The sequence below is a fragment of the Alnus glutinosa genome, chromosome 7 (assembly GCF_958979055.1).
Source record: "Alnus glutinosa chromosome 7, dhAlnGlut1.1, whole genome shotgun sequence".
Classification (NCBI taxonomy): Eukaryota; Viridiplantae; Streptophyta; class Magnoliopsida; order Fagales; family Betulaceae; genus Alnus; species Alnus glutinosa.
In genome coordinates, this window is record NC_084892.1 from 20,086,817 (window position 1) to 20,111,418 (window position 24,602).

The 24,602-nt window shown below is 37.9% G+C and overlaps 3 protein-coding genes across 3 annotated transcripts; 2 read left to right on the forward strand and 1 right to left on the reverse strand.

Annotated features, from left to right (window-relative positions):
- The first annotated feature begins 543 nt into the window (after nucleotides 1-543).
- LOC133872773 (aquaporin TIP1-1) lies at nucleotides 544-1,817 on the forward strand. Its single transcript, XM_062310374.1, has 2 exons — nucleotides 544-1,089; nucleotides 1,202-1,817. Exons 1-2 carry the CDS (start codon nucleotides 706-708, stop codon nucleotides 1,571-1,573), a joined length of 756 nt encoding a protein of 251 aa, XP_062166358.1. The 5' UTR covers nucleotides 544-705; the 3' UTR covers nucleotides 1,574-1,817.
- Nucleotides 1,818-17,029: 15,212 nt separating this feature from the next.
- LOC133873305 (uncharacterized) lies at nucleotides 17,030-18,272 on the forward strand. The gene is made up of 2 exons (XM_062311025.1): nucleotides 17,030-17,419; nucleotides 17,631-18,272. Exons 1-2 carry the CDS (start codon nucleotides 17,030-17,032, stop codon nucleotides 18,270-18,272), a joined length of 1,032 nt encoding a protein of 343 aa, XP_062167009.1.
- Nucleotides 18,273-20,497: 2,225 nt separating this feature from the next.
- On the reverse strand, nucleotides 20,498-22,219 carry LOC133873156 (gallate 1-beta-glucosyltransferase 84A24-like). Its single transcript, XM_062310887.1, has one exon. The coding sequence runs from the start codon at nucleotides 22,134-22,136 to the stop codon at nucleotides 20,700-20,702; it is 1,437 nt and encodes a 478-aa protein (XP_062166871.1). The 5' UTR covers nucleotides 22,137-22,219; the 3' UTR covers nucleotides 20,498-20,699.
- Nucleotides 22,220-24,602: the final 2,383 nt, after the last annotated feature.

Sequence of the window (24,602 nt, forward strand, 5' to 3'; positions counted from 1 at the left end):
GGCCACACAGTGATAGCTAGACACACATATGACACTAATTTTTATTTATTTAATATTAGTTTTCAGACAATTTATCGAAATTATTTTCATAAATATAGTCAACAAAAATTTTTCTTTACGTGTTTTGAAATGTATTTTTTATACACATTTTATAAAAACTATTTGTTGAGCCTTGAGGGATGAGATCAGAAAACTTGTCTGTATAATAACTTAAAAGTATTTTCCATTATCTAAAAATAAAAAAAAAATAAAAAAAAATAAAAAAAAAACCCGAAAAACAAAAACACATAAATATACAAAAAGTGATTCGATCTTTCCAGAGGCCAAGGAAAGCAGACAAAAACTCCCACTATACAGAACGTAACGTGGCCCTTATCCTTGCTGAACACGTGGCAAAATTTCGGCAATTGCTTCGGTGTACGAACAAGAGGGGCTGGTAGAGTGGTAGATGGTCTTCCCCAAAATGTGAAATAACCCAATAATATCATTATTCACAGCCTGTTCACCAATCACGTTCTAAAAGTTTTTGCCATCCTCATTCTCGACCGGAAACCGGCTGCAGCCGGTGCATTTGCTCTCGTCACGTTCAATATAAACACACCAGCTGGGAAGCGGAGAGCAGGACCTAAAACCAAAGCTAAAGGCAGTGACTGTGAGTGTACTGTGAACGTAGTAGCTACAACACTCATCAGACGATCGACGACCATGCCGTTCAGGAATATTGCCGTCGGAAGGCCGGAGGAGGCGATCCACCCTGACGCCCTGAAGTCGGCGTTGGCGGAGTTCATATCGACTCTCATATTCGTGTTTGCCGGGGAGGGCTCCGGCATGGCCTTCAACAAGCTCACCCACGACGGCTCCACAACCCCTTCTGGGCTCGTGGCGGCTGCCCTGGCACACGCTTTCGGTCTTTTCGTCGCCGTATCCATCTCCGCCAACATCTCCGGCGGCCACGTCAACCCAGCTGTCACCTTCGGCGCCTTCATCGGTGGTAACATCACCCTCCTCCGTGGCATCCTCTACTGGATCGCCCAGCTCCTTGGATCCACCGTTGCTTGCTTGCTTCTTAAGTTCGCCACCAACGGCCTGGTGAGAGAGGCTATCCGTTTTCTGTTAGTTGTTACTGCTAGTCTTGACACTTTATTTGGAATTTAATTAGTTAATTAAAATTAAAATTGGATCTTGTTACTGTACATGGCAGACCACCAGTGCTTTCGCTCTGTCCTCGGGAGTGGGCGTCTGGAACGCCTTGGTTTTGGAGATCGTGATGACCTTCGGCTTAGTTTACACAGTCTACGCGACGGCCATTGATCCAAAGAGGGGCAGTGTGGGAGCAATAGCCCCCATCGCCATCGGTTTCATAGTGGGTGCGAATATTTTGGCGGGTGGCGCGTTCGACGGCGCTTCAATGAACCCGGCGGTGTCGTTTGGGCCCGCCCTGGTGAGCTGGACCTGGAGGAACCACTGGGTCTACTGGGCTGGGCCTCTGATCGGCGGTGGGATCGCCGGTCTCGTGTACGAGTTCTTCTTCATCAGCAACACTCACGAGCAGCTGCCCTCCACAGACTACTGAGCAAGAAAATCAGGAAACTGGGTTTAAATGCCACGGCTTTTCTCTGCTGTATTTACTTGTTTCGAGGGTTGTTTATTGTGTTTAATTTAATTGGCCACCGTTGATCTTTATCATCATCATCATGATCATCTCGCCACAGTTGTTTCTCATTGAATTTTATCACTGTAATTCTCAATTCAGGGTGTGTGGTTGTGTTGTTCTGCTTCGGATGAATGATTTCAGTTCTTTAATTTCAATTTCAAAATGCTTTTTTTTTTTTTTTAATTATTATTATTGAATTTTTTTTGGGTTTTTTTCCCGGGTCCGTAACTCAATTATTGTATCTTGTCTGTCCAGTAGGAGGTCACCACTAGGAGTAGTGAAGTGAAGTAATCGCGTAGAAATTGTGTCGGTGTGGTGAATGATCAACTGCTTTGTCGGCTAAGATGGAGATCAGTAATTTTATGGTCGGTATTTAGTATTTTGTTGTATCTAATAAAACAAAAAACGTCATATCATTTAAATTTTTTTAATTAATATGCCAACGCATTATGTAGAATTATTTACACCGTTACCTCGAATGATGGACCAGCTGGATGAAACCTGTTGGGCATGGACAAGAGACACATTATAGCTAGAAAATAATTGATTCAGAGTCTTCAGACCCAAGCAAAGTTTTCACCTCCATCTCAACGGGCTGCACCAAATTACAAAAAGCCAGCAACAGCGTAGCAAATGAATACTCCCATTATCAGAAAAGGGGGAGAAATGATCACTACCACGTCAACATGATTATTGGGACGCCACGCCAACGTTAAATGCATCTCTCATGTCTGATTGTCTTCCGTCGCCGAGAGAACATTTAGGGTAGTAAATGCATTTCTCACCTCCCCCATTCAGAAGAGTAAATGATGCCTAACCAATAATAAACCCGCGATAAAGGAAGAAGACATGCATGGTCCCTTTTGACAGTTCCCTCTCTTCTTCTTCTTCTTTTTTTTTTTTTTTTTTTTTTTTTTGTCATATTTTCACTTCTTTAAATAAAAACAAACTTTTTTTTACTTTTTATAAAACATGAACAAATTTTCATGAATATTTAAATAAAAAACCTACTACAATACAAATTTTCTTTATATATATTCTTTTTACTTTATATTATATCAATTACTTTTTATTATTACTAGGGACGGAGCCAAACATTTTAATTGGAGGGAGCTATATATATATATAAAGCCAAATTTTAAGTAAATTAAACATTACCCAATTTTTATATTTTTATTATTCCCTTCAAATTAAAAATCAATAAGCAAAATTTAAAGCTTATTTTAAAGCAAAAATAAAGCTTTTTGGAAAAAAAAAATGTATAGAAAATTGCTGTCCAAAGATTCAAAAACTGAAAAAAGAAAAAAAGAAAAAAAAGGTTTCAGTTTCTGTACTGAAATTGAGAAATTTTAATTGGATGAATTGTGTGCTTCTCAGTGTTCTTGCAATGCTTTACCTGAATAACAAGGCTCTTGAAACTAACATTATTTTATTCCTTTCGTTAGAACAACTCATTCTAACTAATATGGTAGACCACTAACTCTTATACAAAACACATTATATTCTACACAAAACATATTTTGCTAAACGCAACACAATGCAAATGAAATGCGTATCTTTTAGACTTTTTTAATACCATCTAGCTATATTGAAATGAATCTCCATTTTACGCTATCTTTACTACGCATCCTTATAAAATCGAATTTTACCAGGCGTGTGACTCCTCGAGTTCACACCTATCTTCTTCTAATACACTACTTTACTAAACCCTTTTTATTTACTTTGAATAAAATCTGTAACTTTATAAAACTAATTCTATTGTTACTATTTTTCAACATGTCCGTTACATCCTCTAAAATATTAAAAAAGGAAGTTTTGACAACCATAACCCACTCGGAAAAGATGGGCAATTGAATAAGCTGAAAGGTAAACCTCTCACCTACACCCACTCTTGCATATACAAAATATACACGGCTCCTCAGCCCTTAAAAGCTTATTTCAAAGTTGTACTTGATTTAAAGCATCAAAAATATCTCCGGTGGAGTGAGCTTATTTCAAAGTTGTACTGGTTTAAGCATCAAAAATATCTCCGGAGACTCACTCCGCCGGCGGACCTCTGAATCATTCCTGTACGAGACTTTTATACCTAAGTCATACGTGGAGCCAAATTAAGCCCTAGCGAGTAGAGTTAGAGACTCAAACAGCGGTTGCAGTTGGGCAGGCACCTAGAGATTCCTCTCAATCATGAAGTTGAAGCAGCACGTGAAACTTTTGGATGGGATCAGTGTTCGTATCAATTGGCCCTATACTTTATCGAATGGGGACACGACTTTTGCCCTTAATTTGGGTTCCTTTTTCCGGTCAACTTTTTTGGTCACGTTCCTTGTCTACCCAGGAACCTACAAAGTTACTCCACTTTTTTTTCCCAGAATGATGACCAATAGAGACGCTTGGCCCATTGAGAGTGGCACTCCTTATTGTTACCATCTTTTCCTTACTTCTTGGGTCCGAGACATATTATATAAACTATTGGAGAATAATAAATGATTGTGATATAATTTTTAACACAATTTTTATATAATTTTAATTAGATGGTTGATTTTTAAAAAAATTATTGAAATATAGTTATTCTTAAAAACTAAGAAGATTTTTCATCTTATACTAAATACTAAAAAGTTGACTAAACTACACTAATTAAAATAAAGAAAAAATTGCATCATTGGTCATTGTGGTTGTCATAAATTACAAATTACTCATTTTGGTATTAAATCGCTCATTGGAGTCAAATTCCGTTAAAAATTTCAACAGATTTCGTTAGGCGCCATATCAATGCTAATAAGATGACGACACGTGTCGATCATAATAAAACAATATAAATCTATTAAAAATAATAAAATATCAATGAATAAAACTTAAAAAATTATTGTAAAAAAAATAGAAAATAAAAAAGGGTTGGTTACCGGTTGGGTAGCCACCCTTAGAGGCCGAAGGTAGCGCACGGCCACCTGAAGAGGCTAGGGGTGGCTCCCACGTGTGGCTACCCCCAGCAGGGGTGGCCAGGCCACCCCCAATGGTTGGGCAGCCACCCCTTTTTATTCTTTTCAATTTTATTTTTTTAAAGTTTTATTTATTTATATATTTTTTAATTTGATTAGCACGTGTCGCCATCTTATTGGCGTTGACGTGACGCCTAGCAGAATCTGTTAAAAAATTCAATGGATTTTGATTCTAGGGAGCGATTTGTAAATTAAGCCAACCATCTGAACTTATTTTGATACAAGAGAAAGCCATCGGTAATTTACGCTAACCACGTGAATTAATGATGTAATTTTTGCTAAAACAAATCAGGAAAACACAATTATTATAGCAGTAATTGAAACAAATGATAGAAGCATAATTAATGTTAACCACATTAAATTAGTTTGGGGGACCATGACCAAATTTCTTTCTTTTTTCAAGATTTTTGAGATGGGGCTATTTATATTAATTTAGAGCCCACCCCTAAGCCATCATTTTTTACCAACTTTTATTAAAAAAAATTAACAAACATTGCCCCATCAACATGAAAAGTTTCAAATACCTTCCTTAAAAAAATAATAAAAAAAGACCCTTCGGAATTTTGGTATCAATGAAGGGTAAAATACCTTTTTTTTTCTTTTTTAAATATATATATTGAGAAGGGTATATCATAGGTTGATTATTGGATGAAGACGGGCAATAAGAGGGGGAGACGTGGTATAAAAAAGACCACACAATGCACCCTCTCAATCTGTTTTGTTTTTATAAGGACAGTGATCAAAAGTAGATGGGGGGGGGGGGGGGGGGGGGGGGCTACTAATCACCGCCCATTTGGGGCTGGCCGGCGGTTCTTAATAAATGTCCTTTATTATATGAGAATGAGATATTTGTTTTGTAAAAGGATTAGACAACTCCCATGGAATATATGTCGCCGCTCTCCTCTATATTTTATTTTTACGTACGTGCGATCATGACAATGAAGCAAATGTCTTTTTTATATTTTCTTCTTATCTTTTCCATTTTAAAATTTCAGATAAAACGAGGAAATATCAAGATCTTCTTATCCTTTCTATCACGTGCTTTTAGTATGAGAACTCTCTCTCTCTCTCTCTCTCTCTCTCTCTCTCTCTTTTAATTTCTTGTTTGCGTCACATAGGAACTATGATTTGATATGGAAGTAATACTATCTTAGACAGAATCTAACTGGTATACATTATGTACCAAATACAAAAAAAATGAAATTTATGCTCCGTTTGTTTCGGCGTAAAATGATTTATGAAAAATGATTTCGGTATTTTCCAGTATTTAGTAGGGGAAAAATAATAGTCAACCGGAAAATGATTTCTGTTTGACTGAAAACCCTTAGTAAATTTCGGAAAACGATTTACGTTTTTTAAAAGTGTAAATCATTTTCTGAAGACGCCAGATGCATTCGACTCTTATTAAACGACACAGTCGACCTTCACTTCAAGTAGTCGACCATTACTGAAATCTTGCCAGTGTCGAAATCTGACAGTATCCGATCTATGTCGCCGGAATCCGGTCAGTCCGAATGGCCAGAAAAACCGGATTCCGGCCGGCCGGACAGATTAGGCCAGAATGGCAGGCCAGCCGGATTTGGCCAGAAAATTCCGGCCGGATTTCGGCCTACTGGCCGGATTCCGGCGGTTCTGGCAAATTCCGGCCAGTATGCCGGAGTCCGACCGTTCTTTGCCGCAATCCGGCAGTTTTGGCTGGAATCTGGTAACTTTTGGTCGGATTCTGGCTATAGTAGCCGGAATGGCGGAATCCGGTAAAAGTGGCCGGAATCCTGTCGGTTAATGACGGCATCTCGTCTTCGGTAATTTTTATATTATTTTACATTAATATTTATATGTTTGGAATAAAAATTGATTTTTATAGGTTAATATGATTGAATAAAAACATTAAAAAAATTTTGTGATTTTCTGTACGCTCCAAACACCGGAAAATGCTTTCAACGAAAAATATTTTTCAAAAAAATGACTTCCCTGAAATCATTTTACGACGGAAACCATTTTACGTCGAAACAAACGAAGCATTAGAGAAAGTTCAAAATTATAGCTCAAGATTCCAAACAACACTTAGAAGGGGTTGGATAGGTGTTCTCAATATAAAATATAATTTAAAAAATTATCGACCAAACAAACAATCACCATATATTAAAAGCAATAAATCAATCAACACAAATAATTTGGAGATGAAGTGAAAACCTTTTAAACAATCGTTCAAAAGTAAAACCTTTACGAGCTAGGGGCATTACATGCACAATCAACCCCACCCTATGACTATAGGACCCACAACTTCTCTCTCCTCCCTCTCTCTAAGTAGGGTCCTCTTCCTCCTTCGAGGCCACCCTCTGCCGTTAATGCGGCCTCTAGGGGAGGAGGGATGGCTTCTCATCCCTCCCTCCTCCCTTTTTCTTTGGTTGTTGTTATTTTTTTTTATTTTTTATTTTTTTTGTCATGTCTTTTTCCTCAAATGTAGTGTCCTCTTGACTTCATTACCACGTTGTCCACCTCGTCGATCACCTCCTCCACTACCAAGGTTTTTAGATCGGATTTCTTAAGCTTGTTCTACTTTCCTCCGCCAGTCCCAATTGGCTACGCGCCCCTCCACCGTCTTCATCGGTGTCCCAGCTTCCCGTTGTAAGGATTGCCAGCTAAGAGTGAAAATGCAGATTCAGATGCGATTATGGCTGTATTTGAGCCGAGCCAAGCCAAGTTTGGGGCTGCTAGATTTGGCTCGAATACATAGAATAGGGGCTCGAGCCAAGTAGTGAAGGGTTGTTTGAATTCTTAACAAATCGAGCCTCCAATCGAGCTTGAGGAGCTCAAGCTCGATTGGAGTTTTATAATTATTTTTATTTAAAATAAAAAATAAAATTCAGTACAATTTTAATTTTGATCTATATTTCACATTTTAAATAGAACGTTTGCAGTATTACATATATTATGTTTACTATGTTAATATTTATACACTATAAACTATAATTATATAATCTTATATTTATAAAACTTAATTTTATACATATATATTAATAAATATGAATACTATACACACACACACACACACACACACACACACACACGAGCGAGTTAACGATTTAAGTCAAACGAGTCGAGTTGAACTTTTACAAGCCAATCTCATGAGTTTTGTTCAAGTCGAGTTGAATTTATATGAGTGTGTCTTATTTAATATACAAGCATATTATTGTGACATTTCATTTATTTTTTGAACTGAGATTAAATCGAGTTTAAGCAAACCGAGTTCATCAGAAGCCGGGCTCATCTAACACCCCTAGATGCGGTTATTAGCAATATCTATATGCACATCTCCATAATGCGGTTATCACTTTTAGGCATCCGCATAATGCGATTACTATCTGCATCTGCGTGGTTATTATGGTTATTAAATGCGGTTATTATCCATTATCCGCATATGAGGTAATGAACGTTTTGGATTACTATCTAAATTTATATGCAAGATTAAATAATGAGGTTATTACTACATGCAAGTTTAAATAAATTAAGATTTCATTTGTTACACAATTCATGAATATCAACTATAAATGATTATCGTCTCATAGAGTAATCAGAATTTGGATTACCCAAAGAAAAAAAGAGAAAAAATAAATATAGTGAGGTATTACTTTGAAATGATAGTGAAAAAAACCTAATATAACTTAAAGGTCTTAAACTTACAAAATTCAAAATGACCTTGTTTTTTTGAATATAATTAAATATATATTATGTGTAAAGGGAATGCGGATAATAGACTTTGATAATCGCACCCGCATCCTTATATGCAGATAACGGATGTGGATGGTTATTATTCGTTCACATTTTCACCCCTCTTGTCAGCTCGCATCATTTTCTAAGCAAAACTCTTGGAAAAAGGCTACAGTAAAAGAAATTCAAACAAAAAAACACCAAAAATAAAAAAGAAAAAGAAAAAGAGAAAAAGAAAAAGTAGGGTTATGAAACGGGCCCATTAAACCATCTTTTTATACCGGCCTGCTGCTCGAGCCCTTCTTGAGCCCATATGGTGAATCTTTTAAGATATATAATGTGCATGAGTCCTGCATTCATCTCGTAAGCCCATTACTGTTTGATCAAATGACTTTCTACTGTATTTTGGCACTCCCAGGCCTTACTTTATATCTTTGGCCCAATTGCCTCGCATTCAAAAATTCTCTCCCAATTAAGTGCATTTTCCTTCCACAATTTTGTTTAGTTTTTGCCGAAAATCCATATCTTGAAACAATCCCTCTATTTAATATTAGGAAAAATAAAAAATTGTTTCCTTTGTTTTAACTGGTTTAAAAATTAGGGACAATACACAATAGGTCACGACTCTCTTGTGCTTTCACGTTTCTTTCTTTTATTTATTTATTTACTTTTAAGACCCCAATTTTTAATTTGATGAATTTAAGACTTGTGTTTTAAGTACAAATCAAGAACTCTATTAGGCTTTCTATCAACTAAATAACAAAAATGAGTGTGAAAATACAATTATGCTTCTCAAATAAAAAATTAAAAAAATAATAATAAAAAAAAACCCATACCCCATGGGCGAACCACAGCCACCATAGAGGAACCAACAATAAGAGGAGAAAGTCATGGACTTCCATGGCCTCAACGGTGTCTTTTTGGGATGAGGATCATCTCCCTTTTCAATTGGTTTCTGACTATGAAGACCTACAATCAAGGTCTCGGAGGTCCATCGTCTCCTCCTTTCATGGTTGGTTCCCCCATAGCCTAGAGGCCAGGTTGGTTGACCAACCATAGGGTGCATATTATTATTATTATTATTATTTTAATATTTTTATATCTAAGAGGCATAATTTATATTCTCACACTCATTTAATTTTATTATTAATTTATTCGATAGCAAAACTAACAGAAGTCTTAATTTACAAATGCTCAAATCACAAGTCATGATTCAGATGACAAAGGTTAAGGCAGGTGCAACCTTTTCTTCAATTCGTATGCGTACAAAATATGGATGGGTGACGAGGAAATTTTCATTGATATTTTTGTTGGTTTTTTGGGCCCCACCTAGAGACTCTTGGGAAAGGATCAAATAGAACCAAGCCACGTACCCACCTGACAAATTCTCAATGTTTATCCCTTACGCTTTTTGACGCGTGCACAGCGACCTGCCGTTTGAATGGTGCGTGGCCTTCAAAAGACGACAGACCGTAAAGTTATTTCTGGGGCCCAATCCGCGTCAGCGAATCTCGCGAATCTATCTATACTTGTCTAATAATTCGAGCCGAGAAATAATAGACGTATGAAGGTCCGTTTGAGTTTGCGATTTTAAAAAGTGCGATTTAAAAAAAATGATTTTTAAAAACGTAGTTAAGCGTTTGGCAAAATCGCAGTTTAACATTTAAAATCGCAAATTAACTTTTAAAATTCTGCGTTTTCAAAAAAACACCATCTTACCTGCGATTTTAAAAAACAGATTTTCTACGTTTTCAAATCGCAATTTTTAAAAACGCAGTTTCCAAACGATTTATGTTTTGAGATTTGGTTTAAAATCGCACTTTTTATTTACGAAATTGCAATCTCAAACGCACCCTAACACTCTCTATAGAAAGTGTATTTTATTAAAAAAAAAAAAAATGAAAGAAAGTGTATTTTATTTAAAAAAATAAAAGAAAATATTTTCTTTTGTAGAAAATGCCAGACAGGGACGGCTAATGGTCCCCTGTCGTCTATGATTATCCTCAAGCCTAACAGTCATTTTCACTCCCCAAAATATTCTTTTAAAGTTATCAAAATATCCAAGTCCCCATTGAACACAATTACAAGAAGACAATCGTATGTGATTATCCAATTTCTTGTTGAATAGTAGCTTTACTGCTTTAGGTGTTGATGTTTGTATTTTATTTTAGGGATAATTGCATCACAAGTCTTTGGGATATATCATAATTATGAATCACTCCCTATGGTTTGAAAAGTTCAATGAAGGTCATTGTAGTGAACTGTAATTACACATCAATCTCTGAAGTCAAATTCAATTAAAAAATTTGACAGATTCTGTTAAATGCCACGTCAGCGCCACATCAAACTAATAAGATGACGACATGTGTCCATCTGAATAAAAAATATATAAATTAATTAAAAAATAAATAAATAAACTTTTTTTTAAAAAAATAAAAAAATAAAAAGAAAAAAGAAAAAAAGAAAAAAGGGAAAGCCACCCTTTTGGGGGTGGTCGCGCACCACCCGCAGTAGCCTGGGGGTGGCCTTCGGGCCACCCCTGGACCTTCTAGGGGTGGCCGGGGGTGGCGTGTGGCCACCCCTTCCCTTTTTTGTTTTTGTTTTTGTGTTTTTTTTTTTGTTTTGTTTTTTATTAAATAAGTTTGTTTATTTATTTTTTAATATATATATATATATATATATATATATATATATATATATATATATATATATATATATATATATATATATATATATATATATATATATATGAGTAATGATTCAATGCCACCCAAAGATACAACTTTTCACCATCTTGCCTATATGGCAAGGTGATCCCCACTACTTTTTGAGTTTTTTTATTTTTTAAAAATAAATTAAGGTAGGGGACCACCTTGCCACATAGGCAAGGCGGTGAAAAGTTGTATATTTAGGTGGTAGTGAATCATTACTCTCTCTCTCTCTATATATATATTTTCAGATGGACATATCTAGCCATTTTATTGGTTTGATATGACGTTGACGTGATATTTAACAGAATCTGTCAAAATTTGTAATGAAATTTGACTCCAGGGATCGATTTACAATTATAGTTTACCACAATGACCTCTAATGAACTTTTTAAATCATATGGAGTGATTCGTAATTATGGCATACTCCAGGGAACAATGGTGCAATTTTTCCTTTATTTATTTTTACTACTTTTAATTTTGGTAATTCTTCTGGGTTAAAAAGATTCATTCCTTCATTAAAAAAATGTTTAGAGTTGAGCTCATGAAGCATATTATTGTTATGCATATTATATATATGCATTTTCACAAAAGGAAATTAGGTAATATATACTTGTTAACTGTTTTGAACATATATTTTTTGTTTTTAGTTTGCAAAAATATGTTCTAGTCGTGTGACAGGAAAGTGAACAATTTTTATGTTTTGAAGAGTATGTTTTATGTTTTAAATTGTTTGTTAAAGTGACTTAAGAAGATAAAAAAGTATTAACCAACATGGCCTTAAAACAATAATTGTAACAATTATTTGATCCATCAAGCAAAGGTTTGAGATTACCTACTCCGGATAAAATGTAGGAAGAAAATAAAATCTCAATATTTCTCTACATAAAGAAACATAGCAACTGTTGACATTGATTTTTGGACAATCTAACCAGCGACAGAGCTCCTCTTATAAAACAAGGGAGAGGTCATTAAAAAACCCCCTAAACCTTTGACCGGAAGTACTTCGACGCCCAAGTTAGTAAAAGCTCTCTCTCAAAACTGAATAGAGAGTTTAAATGAGAAGGAGCGCCTATTTAGTACCCATGGATGTACCCCTTTTTGTATTTATTATTATCATTGCAATTCAGTTCAATTATACTGCTATCTTAATTGAAATCACCATATAATCAAGAAATTTGTTCAAAAGTAGCACAAAATAAAAGTATAGTACCAAGCTGAACCTAAGGATATATGCAAATCTATGCTCAACCACACTACTTAATTGCAGCAATTTAGATACTCTATTCCTTAATAATATTACTATCCTATTAGAAGAGAGAGAAAGAGGAAACAACATTGTTGGGGGAATGGCGAAACAACGGCAACTAGAATGAGCGTGGCTCGCAGTGTGGTGGAACAATGTCGATGGTTGACGACTCAACAAAGAGAAAGAGAGAGAGAGAGAGAGCGCGTTGCAGAAAGAATGTTTCGATGTTTTTATCCTAGTATTCCTTGCGTAGTTTACCTGAATGTCAGGAATTCTAGGGTTCTCATCGTTTTATAACAACAGTGAAAATTCATCCAAAAAAAAAAAAAAAGGTATTCTGAGGTCCTCGTCGTTAAAATGAAACGAAAATTTCAGCTAGAATTCCTTGCATCTTTTAAAAAAGGCTAGGAGTTCAAGGATTCCCTACATTTTATTAATAAATGACGATTTTTTTTTTTTTGGGCATATTTATAAAAAGGCCTAGAATTTAGCCACGCATGAAACAAACGACAAAAATAATAAAATTAGTGGCTTTTAAAACAAACGTCGAGGAAAAAAAAAATGACGATAAACACCATTTTTTTTTTTGTAGCGCTCATTCTCTTAATTACAATGTCTTCAAGCACTAAACAAGTAGCACCAAACATTCTTATTAGGCTTAAAATAGAATAAAAATAAGAACCCCAACGAGAATCATCAGCTCATTTCAAAGTGCAAATTTGATTAACTCATTTTCCAGTTTCAAGTTTATCAATAGCTAGCATATATGCAATTTGTGTTGCTTGAATGGCTTGTAATTCATCCCACCATCATATCATTGTTCATAAATATTTGAATATCAAGGCAATGATGAGAAAGACAACGAATATTTCATTCTAATTATGCTTCCCTACTCCAAACTTTCAACGCCAGGATGGGGAAAGGCTTGCTCAGAAGGAAATGAAGGAAGAAGTAAATGCGAAACCTCAACGGATGTTCTTGGAGGAATGGGAGGAAAATCCGAAATCCATGGCGCAAGATCCGGACTTATTTATGTCGGATTGTGCCAGGATGGAGGTATCCTCAATAGGAATAGCTAACGGAAATAAGAGTAATGATTCATTACCACTTTTTGATACAACTTTTCTTCACCTTGCCTATGTGGCAAGGTGTCCCCTACTACTTTTTAAGTTTTAAAAATAAAATAAGCTGAGAGACCACCTTGCCACATAGATAAGGTGGTGAAAAGTTGTATAAAAAGGTGACAATGAATCATTACTCTAAAAAAGGAGGTAGGAAAAGGAAAAATAGTGAAGCTTCTGGAAAGAATCAGGATTGTGCCTCTTCTAAAGGGACGTCTAAGCTTTTACCAGGCCATGTGGATACGTTACCGAAGCCCACAGGGGAGTTGGGTCTGGCAAAAGCGATCTATCGCCCTAAAATAGCGGCCCAAAGAAAAATGAGATTTAATTCGTACGGCTGAGATAGGCCCCCAAGGAGGAAAATTCAGTCATAAGTGGTTCACTAAGCAATAGACACATGGGTGGAGGAGAACCCAATTTCGGGGGTTCCTTCTAGAACAAGGCTCCACTCTCTTTACCCAAGCAGATTCGAAAGAGGAAGGAATGGGAACTTGTCGGTGAGTTGGCGTTGAAACATCCTTTGTTTAGCTATGACGAGAATTCTGAGGAGGGCGGAGGAAGAAGAAACTGGAAGAAACAGGCTAGAGAAGTGGGGGGCACTATTCCGGTGAAGTTGGACGGTGACTTGGCACAATGGACAAGGGCGAATTCAGGGGAACAACCACCTGCAACCTTGTTACCTGGAGGAACACAGGTGGGTGAACCAACTTCGGCAGATGAGGATAATCTGATCCTGCAAGTTACCTAAGGGAGTTAACCTTTTGCCGTTCCAAGGTATGAGTCGCTTTCTTTGGTCTGTAACGACGATTCGGCGGTGGCTGCGATGCAGCCCCGCCAGTCATCATGAGTCTTTTATGCTGGAATTGCCGGGGGCTTGGGAACCTTCGGACAATTCGGAAACTTCACAGTTTGGTGAAGAACAAGAAGCCCCACGTTCTGTTTCTCATTGAAACGAAAGTGAAAGTAGGTGTTTTACAAAGGCTCCGACGCTCCCTTGGTTTTGGTGGGCTGCTTCAAGTGGATCCAATAGGGAGAAGTGGAGGCTTGGCCTTTTACTGGAAATCTGAAACGGACGTGGAGATTCTTAATTACTCCCAACGGCATATCTCGGCTTCTATTAATTTGGCACAATCCAATGATGTGTGGACTTTTATCAGGTTCTATGGACATCCGGCTCGAGACCTTCGGGAAAGTTCGTGGAAACTGCTTTCTTACTTGGGTACCCAGAGTAGCTCGGCTTGGCTCTGTATGGGAGATTTCAATGAAATAGTAGCTCAAAGCGAGAAGGTCGAGGGAGTTAGAAGGTGTGCAGCTCAGATGGAACGTTTTCAGAATACTCTGGTGGATTGTAATTTGGGAGACTTGGGGTACCAAGGCTCAAAATACCCATGGAGCAATAAGCAGGATTCATGATCTTTCATTAAGGAACGGTTGGATCGGGCGGTGGCCACTCCTGAATGGTGTAGTTTGTTCCCGAATGTGGTGATTAAGGTGCTTTCGGTTAGTAATTCTGATCATAAGCCCCTTTTATTGAGATTTAATACTACCTATCGGGAACCCCCTCGACTCTTTCGATACGAAGCTAAATGGAATCTTGATGAGGAGTGTGCGAATGTAATTAAGGAGGTTTGGAGTGAGCAAGCGAACGGAAATGATCCTATGTGCTTAGTAATGCAAAACTTGTCCAGAAGCAAAAATGCTCTCTCTGAGTGGAGTCGAGCGAAATATGGGGCAACCAACCGTACTATCAAGCATCTATCAAAAAAGTTGGAGAGGCTGCAGAATATGGAACACCCTGGGAACTTGCCTACTATTAGACAGGTACAAATGGACTTAGATAAGCTTTTGGAGATGGAAGATGTTAAGTGGAGGCAGCGAGCTAAAAGATCTTGGTTCAAAGATGGAGATCGAAACACTCAATATTTCCACGCTTGGGCTAATCAAAGACAAAGATCTAATTTCATTGGCTCTACCAGGGATATAGAAGGACAGATCCGGAACCGTCGAGAGGAGGTGGGTTTGGCCTTTTCCGACTATTTCCAACAACTGTTTACAGCTGAAGGTGTGGATGGGATAGAGGAGTCTATCTCGGCAATGACTTCCAAAGTTTCTCCGGAGTTGAATGCCATGTTGACAGCAGTCTTCACAAAGGAAGAAATTAATGTCGCTTTGTCTCAAATGCACCCTCTTAAGTCTTCGGGCCCGGATGGTTTTGGAGTGAGTTTTTACCAATTTCACTAGGGGCTTATTGGTGATCAAGTTAGAGATTCTATTATGAAATTTCTGAATGATGGTCCTTTTAATCCTATGATAAACGAAACTTATATTGTCTTGATCCCGAAAGGGAAAAAGGCCGACGCCGTGAGTGATTATCGACCTATAAGCCTCTGTAACGTGTATTACAAACTTATTACGAAAGTGCTTGCCAACAGGTTAAAGAAAGTTCTTCCATCCACTATTTCTAATCACCAAAGTGCCTTTGTGCCAGGTCGGTTAATCACGGATAATGTCTTACTAGCATATGAGGCCCTTCACTCGATGAACTCTCGAATGAGGGGAAGGAAAGGGTATATGGTGGTGAAGGTAGTCATGAAAAAAGCTTATGATAGAGTGGAATGACCGTTCCTTGAAGCTATGATGAGGACTACAGGGTTCGAAGAAAGGTGGATCCACCTAATTATGACATGTGTAAAGAGTGTCTCCTATTCCGTGTTAATCAATGGGCAACCGTATGGAAAGATTTTACCCTCTAGGGGGTTGCGACAAGGAGATCCACTATCACCGTATCTTTTCCTCCTTGTGGCGGAAGGGTTGAGCTCTTTATTGGTTAAAGCAGAGGCTGGTGGTAGAATTTCTGGAGTGCCTATAGCGGCTGGGGGTACAAGACTCAGCAATTAATTTTTTGCCGATGACTCTCTTTTATTTTGTAGGGCAAATTTCTCGGAATGGTGCAACCTTTCCCACATTTTGGAGGCATATGAGAGGGCATCGGGACAACAACTTAATGCAGCCAAGACCACTATATTCTTTAGCAAAAACACTCGATCAGCTTTTAAACGCTTCATCTGTAGCACTGTAGGGGTGTTTGCTACTATTGGTATTGAGAGATATCTTGGACTCACTGCATTGGTGGGTAGATCAAAACTAAGGCATTTGTGGGAATTTGTGATAGTGTGAAGAAAAACCTCGACGGATGGAAGGAGAAATTCCTTTCCCAGGCGGGGAAATAAATTCTTATCAAAGCGGTCATTCAAGCAATCTCTACTTATAGTATGAATGTTTTCTAGCTCCCCAAGGCGTTATGTAAGACACTCAACTCTCTGATGGGTCGCTTTTGGTAGGGGCATAAATCCAACTTAATGAGAGTTTCTTGGATGAGTTGGAAACGTTTGGGTACCCCAAAGCACTATGGAGGGATTAGGGATTTGGAGGTTTTTAACAGGGCCCTTCTAGCTAAGCAAGGGTGGAGGCTCATGTCTTGTCCGGAGTCATTATTATTAACCTGTATTCTTAGAGAAAAATATTATCCGGGTGGAGTGTTCCTTGAGGCTCGAATGGGAAGTCGCCCATCCTTTGCATGACGGAGCATAATGGGGGCCAAAGAGGTGCTGGAAAATGGGGTGGGTTGCAGAATAGGGAATGGAAAACAAGTGAAAATTTGGGGTGATGCTTGGTTACAACCCCCTCATACCAGGTTGTTTCTCCCTCCAAACCATGTTCTCAGCCCAGATTCTCATGTGGATGCCCTCATTGACTCTGAAGTAGGTTGGTGGAATCTGAATTTGCTCCAAAACTGTTTTTCACAGGAGGAGGTGGAACGGATTGGAAATGTGATTATTAGCCCATTGGGGCAGGATGATAAGATAATATGGAAAGGAACTCCTTCGGGGCTATTCACTGTTAAAAGTGCCTATCATATGGAGATGTGGAGAATTTCTCGAGAAAGGGGAGAAAGTTCTGGTGAATATGGAGGTGGAATGGTATGGAAGGCCATTTGGGATTTGAACACCCCCCCCCCCCCCTGTGTTAAGGAATTTCTGTTGGAAGGTGTCCAATAACTTGCTACCCAATATGGAAAACCTGTTTGGGAAGAAGATTGTGCCTAACCCTTTTTGTCCCATTTGTACAAGAGAGTCAGAAACCACATTTCATAGTCTATGGAGGTGCCCTTCTGCTGAAGTCGTCTGGCAGGAATGCAGTAGAAGAATTCAGAAACTGACCTACGAGGAAACTGATGGTAGGGGGCTGCTGCTGTTTTTCTTTGAAAAGCTTGACAATGAGGAAGTTCTAGAAGCTCTCACAGTGGCCCAGATGATTTGGCTTCGAAGAAATTCGATGGTGTTTGGGAGGGGTTTCTCTCCCCCTCTCAAGGTTATTTCAGAAGTGCACAGTTCTCTGGAGGATGGGGCACTTGGTTCCAGCAACCTTGCTCATTTTATTAGCGGATTAGAGGTGGGTCATTCTTTTTGGTCTAAACCTCCCCAAGGATGGTGGAAAATCAATTGGGATGCATCCATTGATAAGGAGGCTAGACGAATGGGCATTAGGGCTGTGATTCGGGATGGAAATGGGGCAGTGGTGGCAGCCAGGATGAGTTTTCTCCCTTACAATGATGATCCTTCAGCGGTGGAAGCATTGGCGGCATGGCATGCAGTGAAACTTGGCAGAGAAATGGGGGGAACCTGCATCATCATTGAGGGAGATTCCATGGAGGTGGTGATGGCTTTGAGGAAGAATAGGTACAACTATCAGAATTATGGTCATCTTCTGGAGGATATTGCAACTAGTCTATCTTTTTTTTCAATCTGTTCAAGTAGCGCATGTAAGGCGTGATGCAAATAAGGTAGCCCATGTTTTGGCTAAGTTTGCTATAACTCATTTGCTTGACAAGGTATGGAGAGAGGACTACCCTTCCTCCATCCATAGTCTTGTGTTGGCTGGATTGTAATTTTTTTTACGGTTTGCAATGAGATTATTTCCATTATCAAAAAAAAAAAAAATTATGCTTCCCTACAAAACCCTTTTATTTTATTTTTCCAACAAATGTATGAATTTGTGAAAAAATAAAAAAAGAAAAAAAAACAAGAAAGAAGGTATACTATTTATTAATTGTATCAATCCATTCCAAAGCTTTGTAAAAGATCCTTAAGATGGAAAAAAACATAGAGAACTGTTATCAACATGGCTGATTGTAGCGGTCCATGATGAAAGTCGATTGGGGCAATTGCAGACAGTCAAAAGATTCTCAATTTCAGGTTAACTAAAAGAAGAGCTCGAGAAACCGTTACGAACCAAAGTTCGTAATGGGATAATTTAAGTTCTTAGAGGGAACCTAGACCTCACATCACAAGCCCCGAATTTGATTAATTATTTTCTTCCTTTATTCATAACATATTAACCTTTAAATAGAGTAATTATTACAACGTTTCTAAAGAAAATTAGAGCTAAGTCATCAATCAAGCGACTCTTATGGAAATACTCTTATAGAAATACATACACAATATGACGTACCTAATATGACTAGAATTGGCTTATACTACTTAACGTGGAAACAATGACTAAGAGCATTAGCAGTAGTTACTCTATATTGGTTCCCTTCTCTATATTTAGGAAAAATTTCATAAAAAATATCAAAAAACCTCCCACAGTAGATGCCTAATATTTAGATGAGGGGGTTGAGAATGAATAGTAATTCTCTATGTATACATGTCTACTATTCATTCCCTATGTATTATTTTAATATAAAAAAAGTATATTTAATTGATATAGCGAAGAGAGAAAAAGTAGGAAAGAGAGAAAAAAAAATAAAATAAGAGGAAAAAAAATATATTTAATTGATATAGGAAAATGTAAGGAAATCTATTGTGGGGTGTTTTTTTTATAGGAAAGCAAAAAGTAGTTTTGTTCTCTAGATATAGGGAAAATGGTTGGGAATCTGCTGCTAGTGCTCTAACAAGAAAATAAAAAGATTGCATAGAAAGAAATAAAATAGTTACTACTCTTAGCATATATTTATTTCCTCAAATCAATAGAAGATTGTAACATTTCTCTCCCCTTGATGAAATCTAAAAGAGCCGAGAAAAACACTCAACCATTGTCGAACAGCATATCTTCTTCCATAGGCTCCAAATCATCAAGTGCTTCCAAACTTTTCAAAGGAATTTTGCTAAAATTTTATCAACCTCAAAATTAGGCCCCATAGCTATATGGTAGCTTTTAGATGATGAGAGACCATTCATTGCCACATACCTGGTAAATGGTACGATTAAGTCATACCTCAAAAAACAAAGCTCTTCACCATCAACAATCAACTTTGAATATTCCAAGACATCCTCATGAAACGTAGCTCCTTTCAATAAATTTTCTTCAACTATGACATCCTCATACTCATTTGTTCCAATGAAGGAAATAAATAATGTAGCACCTGTTTCTACACACGAATACCCATGAAGAACATAATCTAAAGAAGGTTGCTTATGTTCCAAAGAAACAACTTGCACTTCATAACAATGATTATGAGAATTATCTCCACATGGATGTGAACCATGAGTGGCATTATTAGTACTACTTCGTTTTGGTGAAGTTGAATATGTTGTTTGACATGCTTCCATCAGTTGATCAAATCTGGAGTTCATGGCAGCGAAGAGCTCTTGCATCTCATGCACAGCTAAGCCTAATCTTAGCCAAACGATCAAGCCTATGATCGAAATTATAAGATGATGGTGAAGCCATTCCTGGCTTTGCTACCAATTTGTTACGAACCTAAATTCATAACGGGATAATTTAGGTTCTTAGAGAGAACTTAAACCTCACAATGCAAGCGCTGATTTTAATTAATTATTCTTTCTTTATTTTTATATAACATATCAATCTTTAAATAGATATATTATTCCAACATCCCTAAAGAAAATTAGGGCTGAGTCATCAATCAAGCGACTCTTATGAAAATATTCTTATAGAAATACATATATAATATGACGTACCTAATATGACTAGAATTGACTTATACTACTTAATGTAGAAATAACGACTAACAAAAAAAATAAAAAGAATAACAATTACATGAAAAGAAATAAAATAGTTACTGCTCTTAGCATATATTTATTTTTTCAAATGAAAGAGAGGATAAAGAGTGAATTTTGAAGCGCATATCTGAATCTTGCTGCAGTAACTTAATCATATGCTTCAAGAAAAAAAATTCCTTAGCCTATCTCCTGATGTAGCCTCGAAAATCCAAACAAGATCGATGTTTGCCTCTTGTCACTGAGTGATTGACGTGGAAGTCACAGCAACACATCTCTTCCTAATCTCGTCAACAAATGATTGAATATTCTGGTCTGAGGAGCCACCCTCTGCCACCGCCTCCCCAGCTGCCGTCTTCCATTTCAATGCATGTTGCTTCAGTTCTACTGCCTTCGGGCTCAGCGTTGCCTCCAGTAAGCATTTCTCAACCTCATCTCTCAAGATCAATCTGTTTTCGGCCTGGCCACGGGATAATCTCACCCCCACTCCAAACACATCCACCAAGAACTTTGAATTAGTAACCTGATCACCCCATTGAGGAAATGTCAATACCGGCACGCCTAAGCTGAGGGCTTCCATGGAGGAGTTCCAGCCACAGTGGGTTACGAAACACGCAACTGAAGGGTGAGCTAATACCTCTTCTTGTGGACTCCATTGTATCACCTTGCCTCTATCCCCAACTTTCTCCAGGATACCATCGGGTAGAACATGCAACTTGAAATCGGTATCTTTATGAGGTGGTTTCATTACCCATAAAAACGAGATCCCAGAATTTAAGAGCCCGTAAGCGATCTCATCCACTTGTTCTTGTTTGACATGGGCAACAGTGCCAAAGGAGATGTATGCGACGGATGCTTGGGGCTTCGAGTTGAGCCACTCAATGCAATCATCGGCTTTCAAGACGTCGCCGCGAATACTTGTGTTTGGTGCTTTTGGGTTTATGAATAAGGGGCCCACGGGCTTGATCATGCAGAGCTTTGCCATGTAGTCAATGATCTCGTGCTCGAGCTCCTGGAACGTGTCCATCAATATGCAGAATGGTTTTGATAAGTTCTTGAACTGGCCTAGGATGAGCCTCCCAAAAAAGTGATATGGGCTAGAAGGGTGCAAGAAGTCAGGGACTTCATCGTACCTTAAAAGAGGCATGGAGGGCAGTTGAACATCAAGCTTGGGCTCGGTTTCAGATGGGAAAGGCACCAGGTTATGGTGATAGTGATAATAAGCCGAAAAGGCTGCACAAGACTGAACCCAGAGGACGGCATTAGGGATGCCAAGCTCGGTGGCTACATCACAAACCCATGGGATAAAGGAGTTGTTTATAAGACATGAAACTGGATGATCTTTGCCGGCGTGTTTCTTGATTATTTGGTGAAGTGCGTCCTTTCCAGCAGGCTCAAGATGACGCAAGAATTCTTCCAGGTCTTTTCGTCTAGGATCGTCCTCTTCCCAACCATCTTGGAAAAATTCAAACCTTATAAAACCCTGTCCCACTGGAGTGGCTTGGTCATCAGTGATATTGTTGGCCTTTCGCATATCTTTGCCAATGCTCTCGGTTGTAGAGAAGGTGACGAGCAGGCCCTTGGCAGCAAGTCTCTTGCCTAGTCTGAGCAAAGGGTTAATGTGCCCTTGGCCTGGGAAGGACACAAGAAGCACATGAGGAGCTACAGAGCCCATCGTGTTTCTTAGTTGTTTGAGTATAAAGAGGGATCGGAGATAAAAGCTTGTGCTCGACCAGTAGGAACCTAGGTGTGGCTGAACGTACTGTAGATATATAAGCCAATTCGGAAATGATAGAGAAATTTCACAAGCACAACAGGTGCCCTCCGACAAGACACGTTGGGGTGTGGCCCACTTTGTGTGTGAGCCCCACAAGGCAATTTGCAAAGCAAAGGAAGGAGTTTTAGGTAAGTTACGCGCGCCTGTCTGCTCATCCCTGCGTGGCCTTCCAGTAGTCATATGAATGGTTTGTCATCTTCTTCGCAAAGTCGATCTTCCCATGCCTCTCTCGACGATCAAACATTTACATCATAAAAAAAGTTGGTGTACGTCATTTTCAATAAAATTTCACAAAACGACAAGTGCTACAGTTTGATACAAGAAACTATCGTTTTGTGCCATAAAAGTCAATTTTTTCATTCTTTTTAAAATACTATTTTTATACTATTGATGTATCAAACTGTTACGTTTGTCACTTTAATTGTGGAGCTTTACGAGTCACTTTTAGAGTATTTGCTCTGTTAAGGTCATTTGCTCTTTCTTTGCTTTATATATAATTTTGGATATGAGTATGTCATTAGAAAAATGTTAGATTTACAACACCAATATAACAATTGAACAACAATCCCTTACATGAAAGTGGTCTCACACACTGAGGTTCATCCTCATGTGAGGAGTTATTGTGCGGTTATTGTGATGATGTAGTGAAATAATCAAATCCCATGTCATTATGGGTATAGTGGTTGTAGGATAAGATATATCGTCATTGAAATGTATGCACTGGGAGGTTGTTTCCATTGTTCTGTCGACATTTCTTAGCAATATGATCACGGCTTTCTGTTTTGAATGACTCCGTGATAAGTCTGAGTTCTTACTTGAAGTTACATTTAAGCCAGTATGTAGCCTCTATTGGTCAACCAAAAGCCATTTTAACGATTTTACTTTCACAGATTTTTATATTAATAATTGGAAGTACGGAGTATTTAGCTTTCGGTTTATCTTATGCATTTAATGTTAGGGAATAAATCTATGTAGCAAGTCAAGCCCACTCCTCTATCTCTGTAACAAGCCATCCAGAGATGCAAATCATATCTACAGCAAGTCATCCACAGCAAGATCTCTGCACTACTGCATGAACCACGCCAGAAGCACCATCTCTGCAACAAGTCATCAGCCATTCCTATACTGCAGCAATCCATTCCTAACCACTCCTATCTCAGAAGACCATACCCATTTGTATTTCTTTTTTAGTTTATGTTTTTGTACTTTGGTTTTTAACCTTTGTTAAAGCCTATATATTATATATTAATGTATTTGTAATCAGAACAAGTAATGAAATTAGCAATAATGTAGTCCTTAATTTTATCTTGTGTTTCTCTTCTTCTTCCCTTTTCTCCTTCTCTGTGTTCACTGTCTTCCCTTTACCTTTTATTTCTAACATTTAATTCTGATAAACTAAATGAGAAGTAGTGTGTCAATATAATTGATCTGGGCCATTACATTTCAATTCTTTGGTTGCCTTGCACTTAATCTGGAGCATTCTAGAATGACAATTATGAATTCTTCGTTTTACATGGTTCAATTGAGGCTGCTATTATTTATTTCTTCACCATTTGCACATTCATAATTTCATCCTGTCTGCACTTTAAGTGTCCAAGTTGGGTTCTGCTCTTTTCATCAAATGTATATATACTTTGCATGTCTCTTCATTGACTTAATGTCACTATTTAAGTGTCGCTAGCTGTTAATGTATTGGATCCTTTGCTTAACTGTCATAGTTGAAATCTGTCTTCTCGCGTTTGTATTAATGGCTTCTTCTTCATTTGGTTTAGAGTGCTTTTACGTAGTACTATATTGGTTGCTCCATGTAATGATGTGTAATTACCTTGAACAGAACCAATTTGAAATGTTTAAGTAAGGAAACCATATGCCTTGTTCTCTGAATGGTTTAGTACTGCAAGAGCCTCCTGCACTGTCACAACCGTTGCTAGAATTCTTATCTAGTTTTTGTTGGTCTGTTTGTTCTGGTTATTCTTAACATGTAAAGGTATTGCGTTTCATATAGGTGATCAGGATGCCATTCAGTATATGTGTAGGGAGGCACCAAAAGCTGTGATTGAGCTTGAGAATTATGTAAAGGTATTGCGTTTCACAAATTTCTGACGTGTCAAATATTGGCATGTCAAAAAACTTCCAATTTTGAAATCTTTATTCTTAACGTTGAACACACGTCAATAATGACAAGGCCTCCGGACTTGTAAAGAACGGTTGGCCAGGAAATTATCACCTTTTTGTAGAGAGATGACGACCCTTCATGAGCATGACATATTTTTAGATGATCAAGTTTTTTAATTTCAAAACACAAAAGAATACAACTCACACTCTAACGGGTTCATACTTCATATGTAGCACCAAACTGGAAGC

Excerpts from the sequence above, each read along its gene's own strand:
- LOC133873305 (XM_062311025.1), top strand. The coding sequence starts at position 17,030 with ATGGGGGCCAAAGAGGTGCTGGAAAATGGGGTGGGTTGCAGAATAGGG. Across the intron at positions 17,420-17,630 it reads GTGAATATGGAGGTGGAATG|GAATGCAGTAGAAGAATTCA; the intron begins GTATGGAAGGCC and ends GTCGTCTGGCAG.
- LOC133873156 (XM_062310887.1), bottom strand. The coding sequence starts at position 22,136 with ATGGGCTCTGTAGCTCCTCATGTGCTTCTTGTGTCCTTCCCAGGCCAA.
- LOC133872773 (XM_062310374.1), top strand. The coding sequence starts at position 706 with ATGCCGTTCAGGAATATTGCCGTCGGAAGGCCGGAGGAGGCGATCCAC. Across the intron at positions 1,090-1,201 it reads AGTTCGCCACCAACGGCCTG|ACCACCAGTGCTTTCGCTCT; the intron begins GTGAGAGAGGCT and ends TGTACATGGCAG.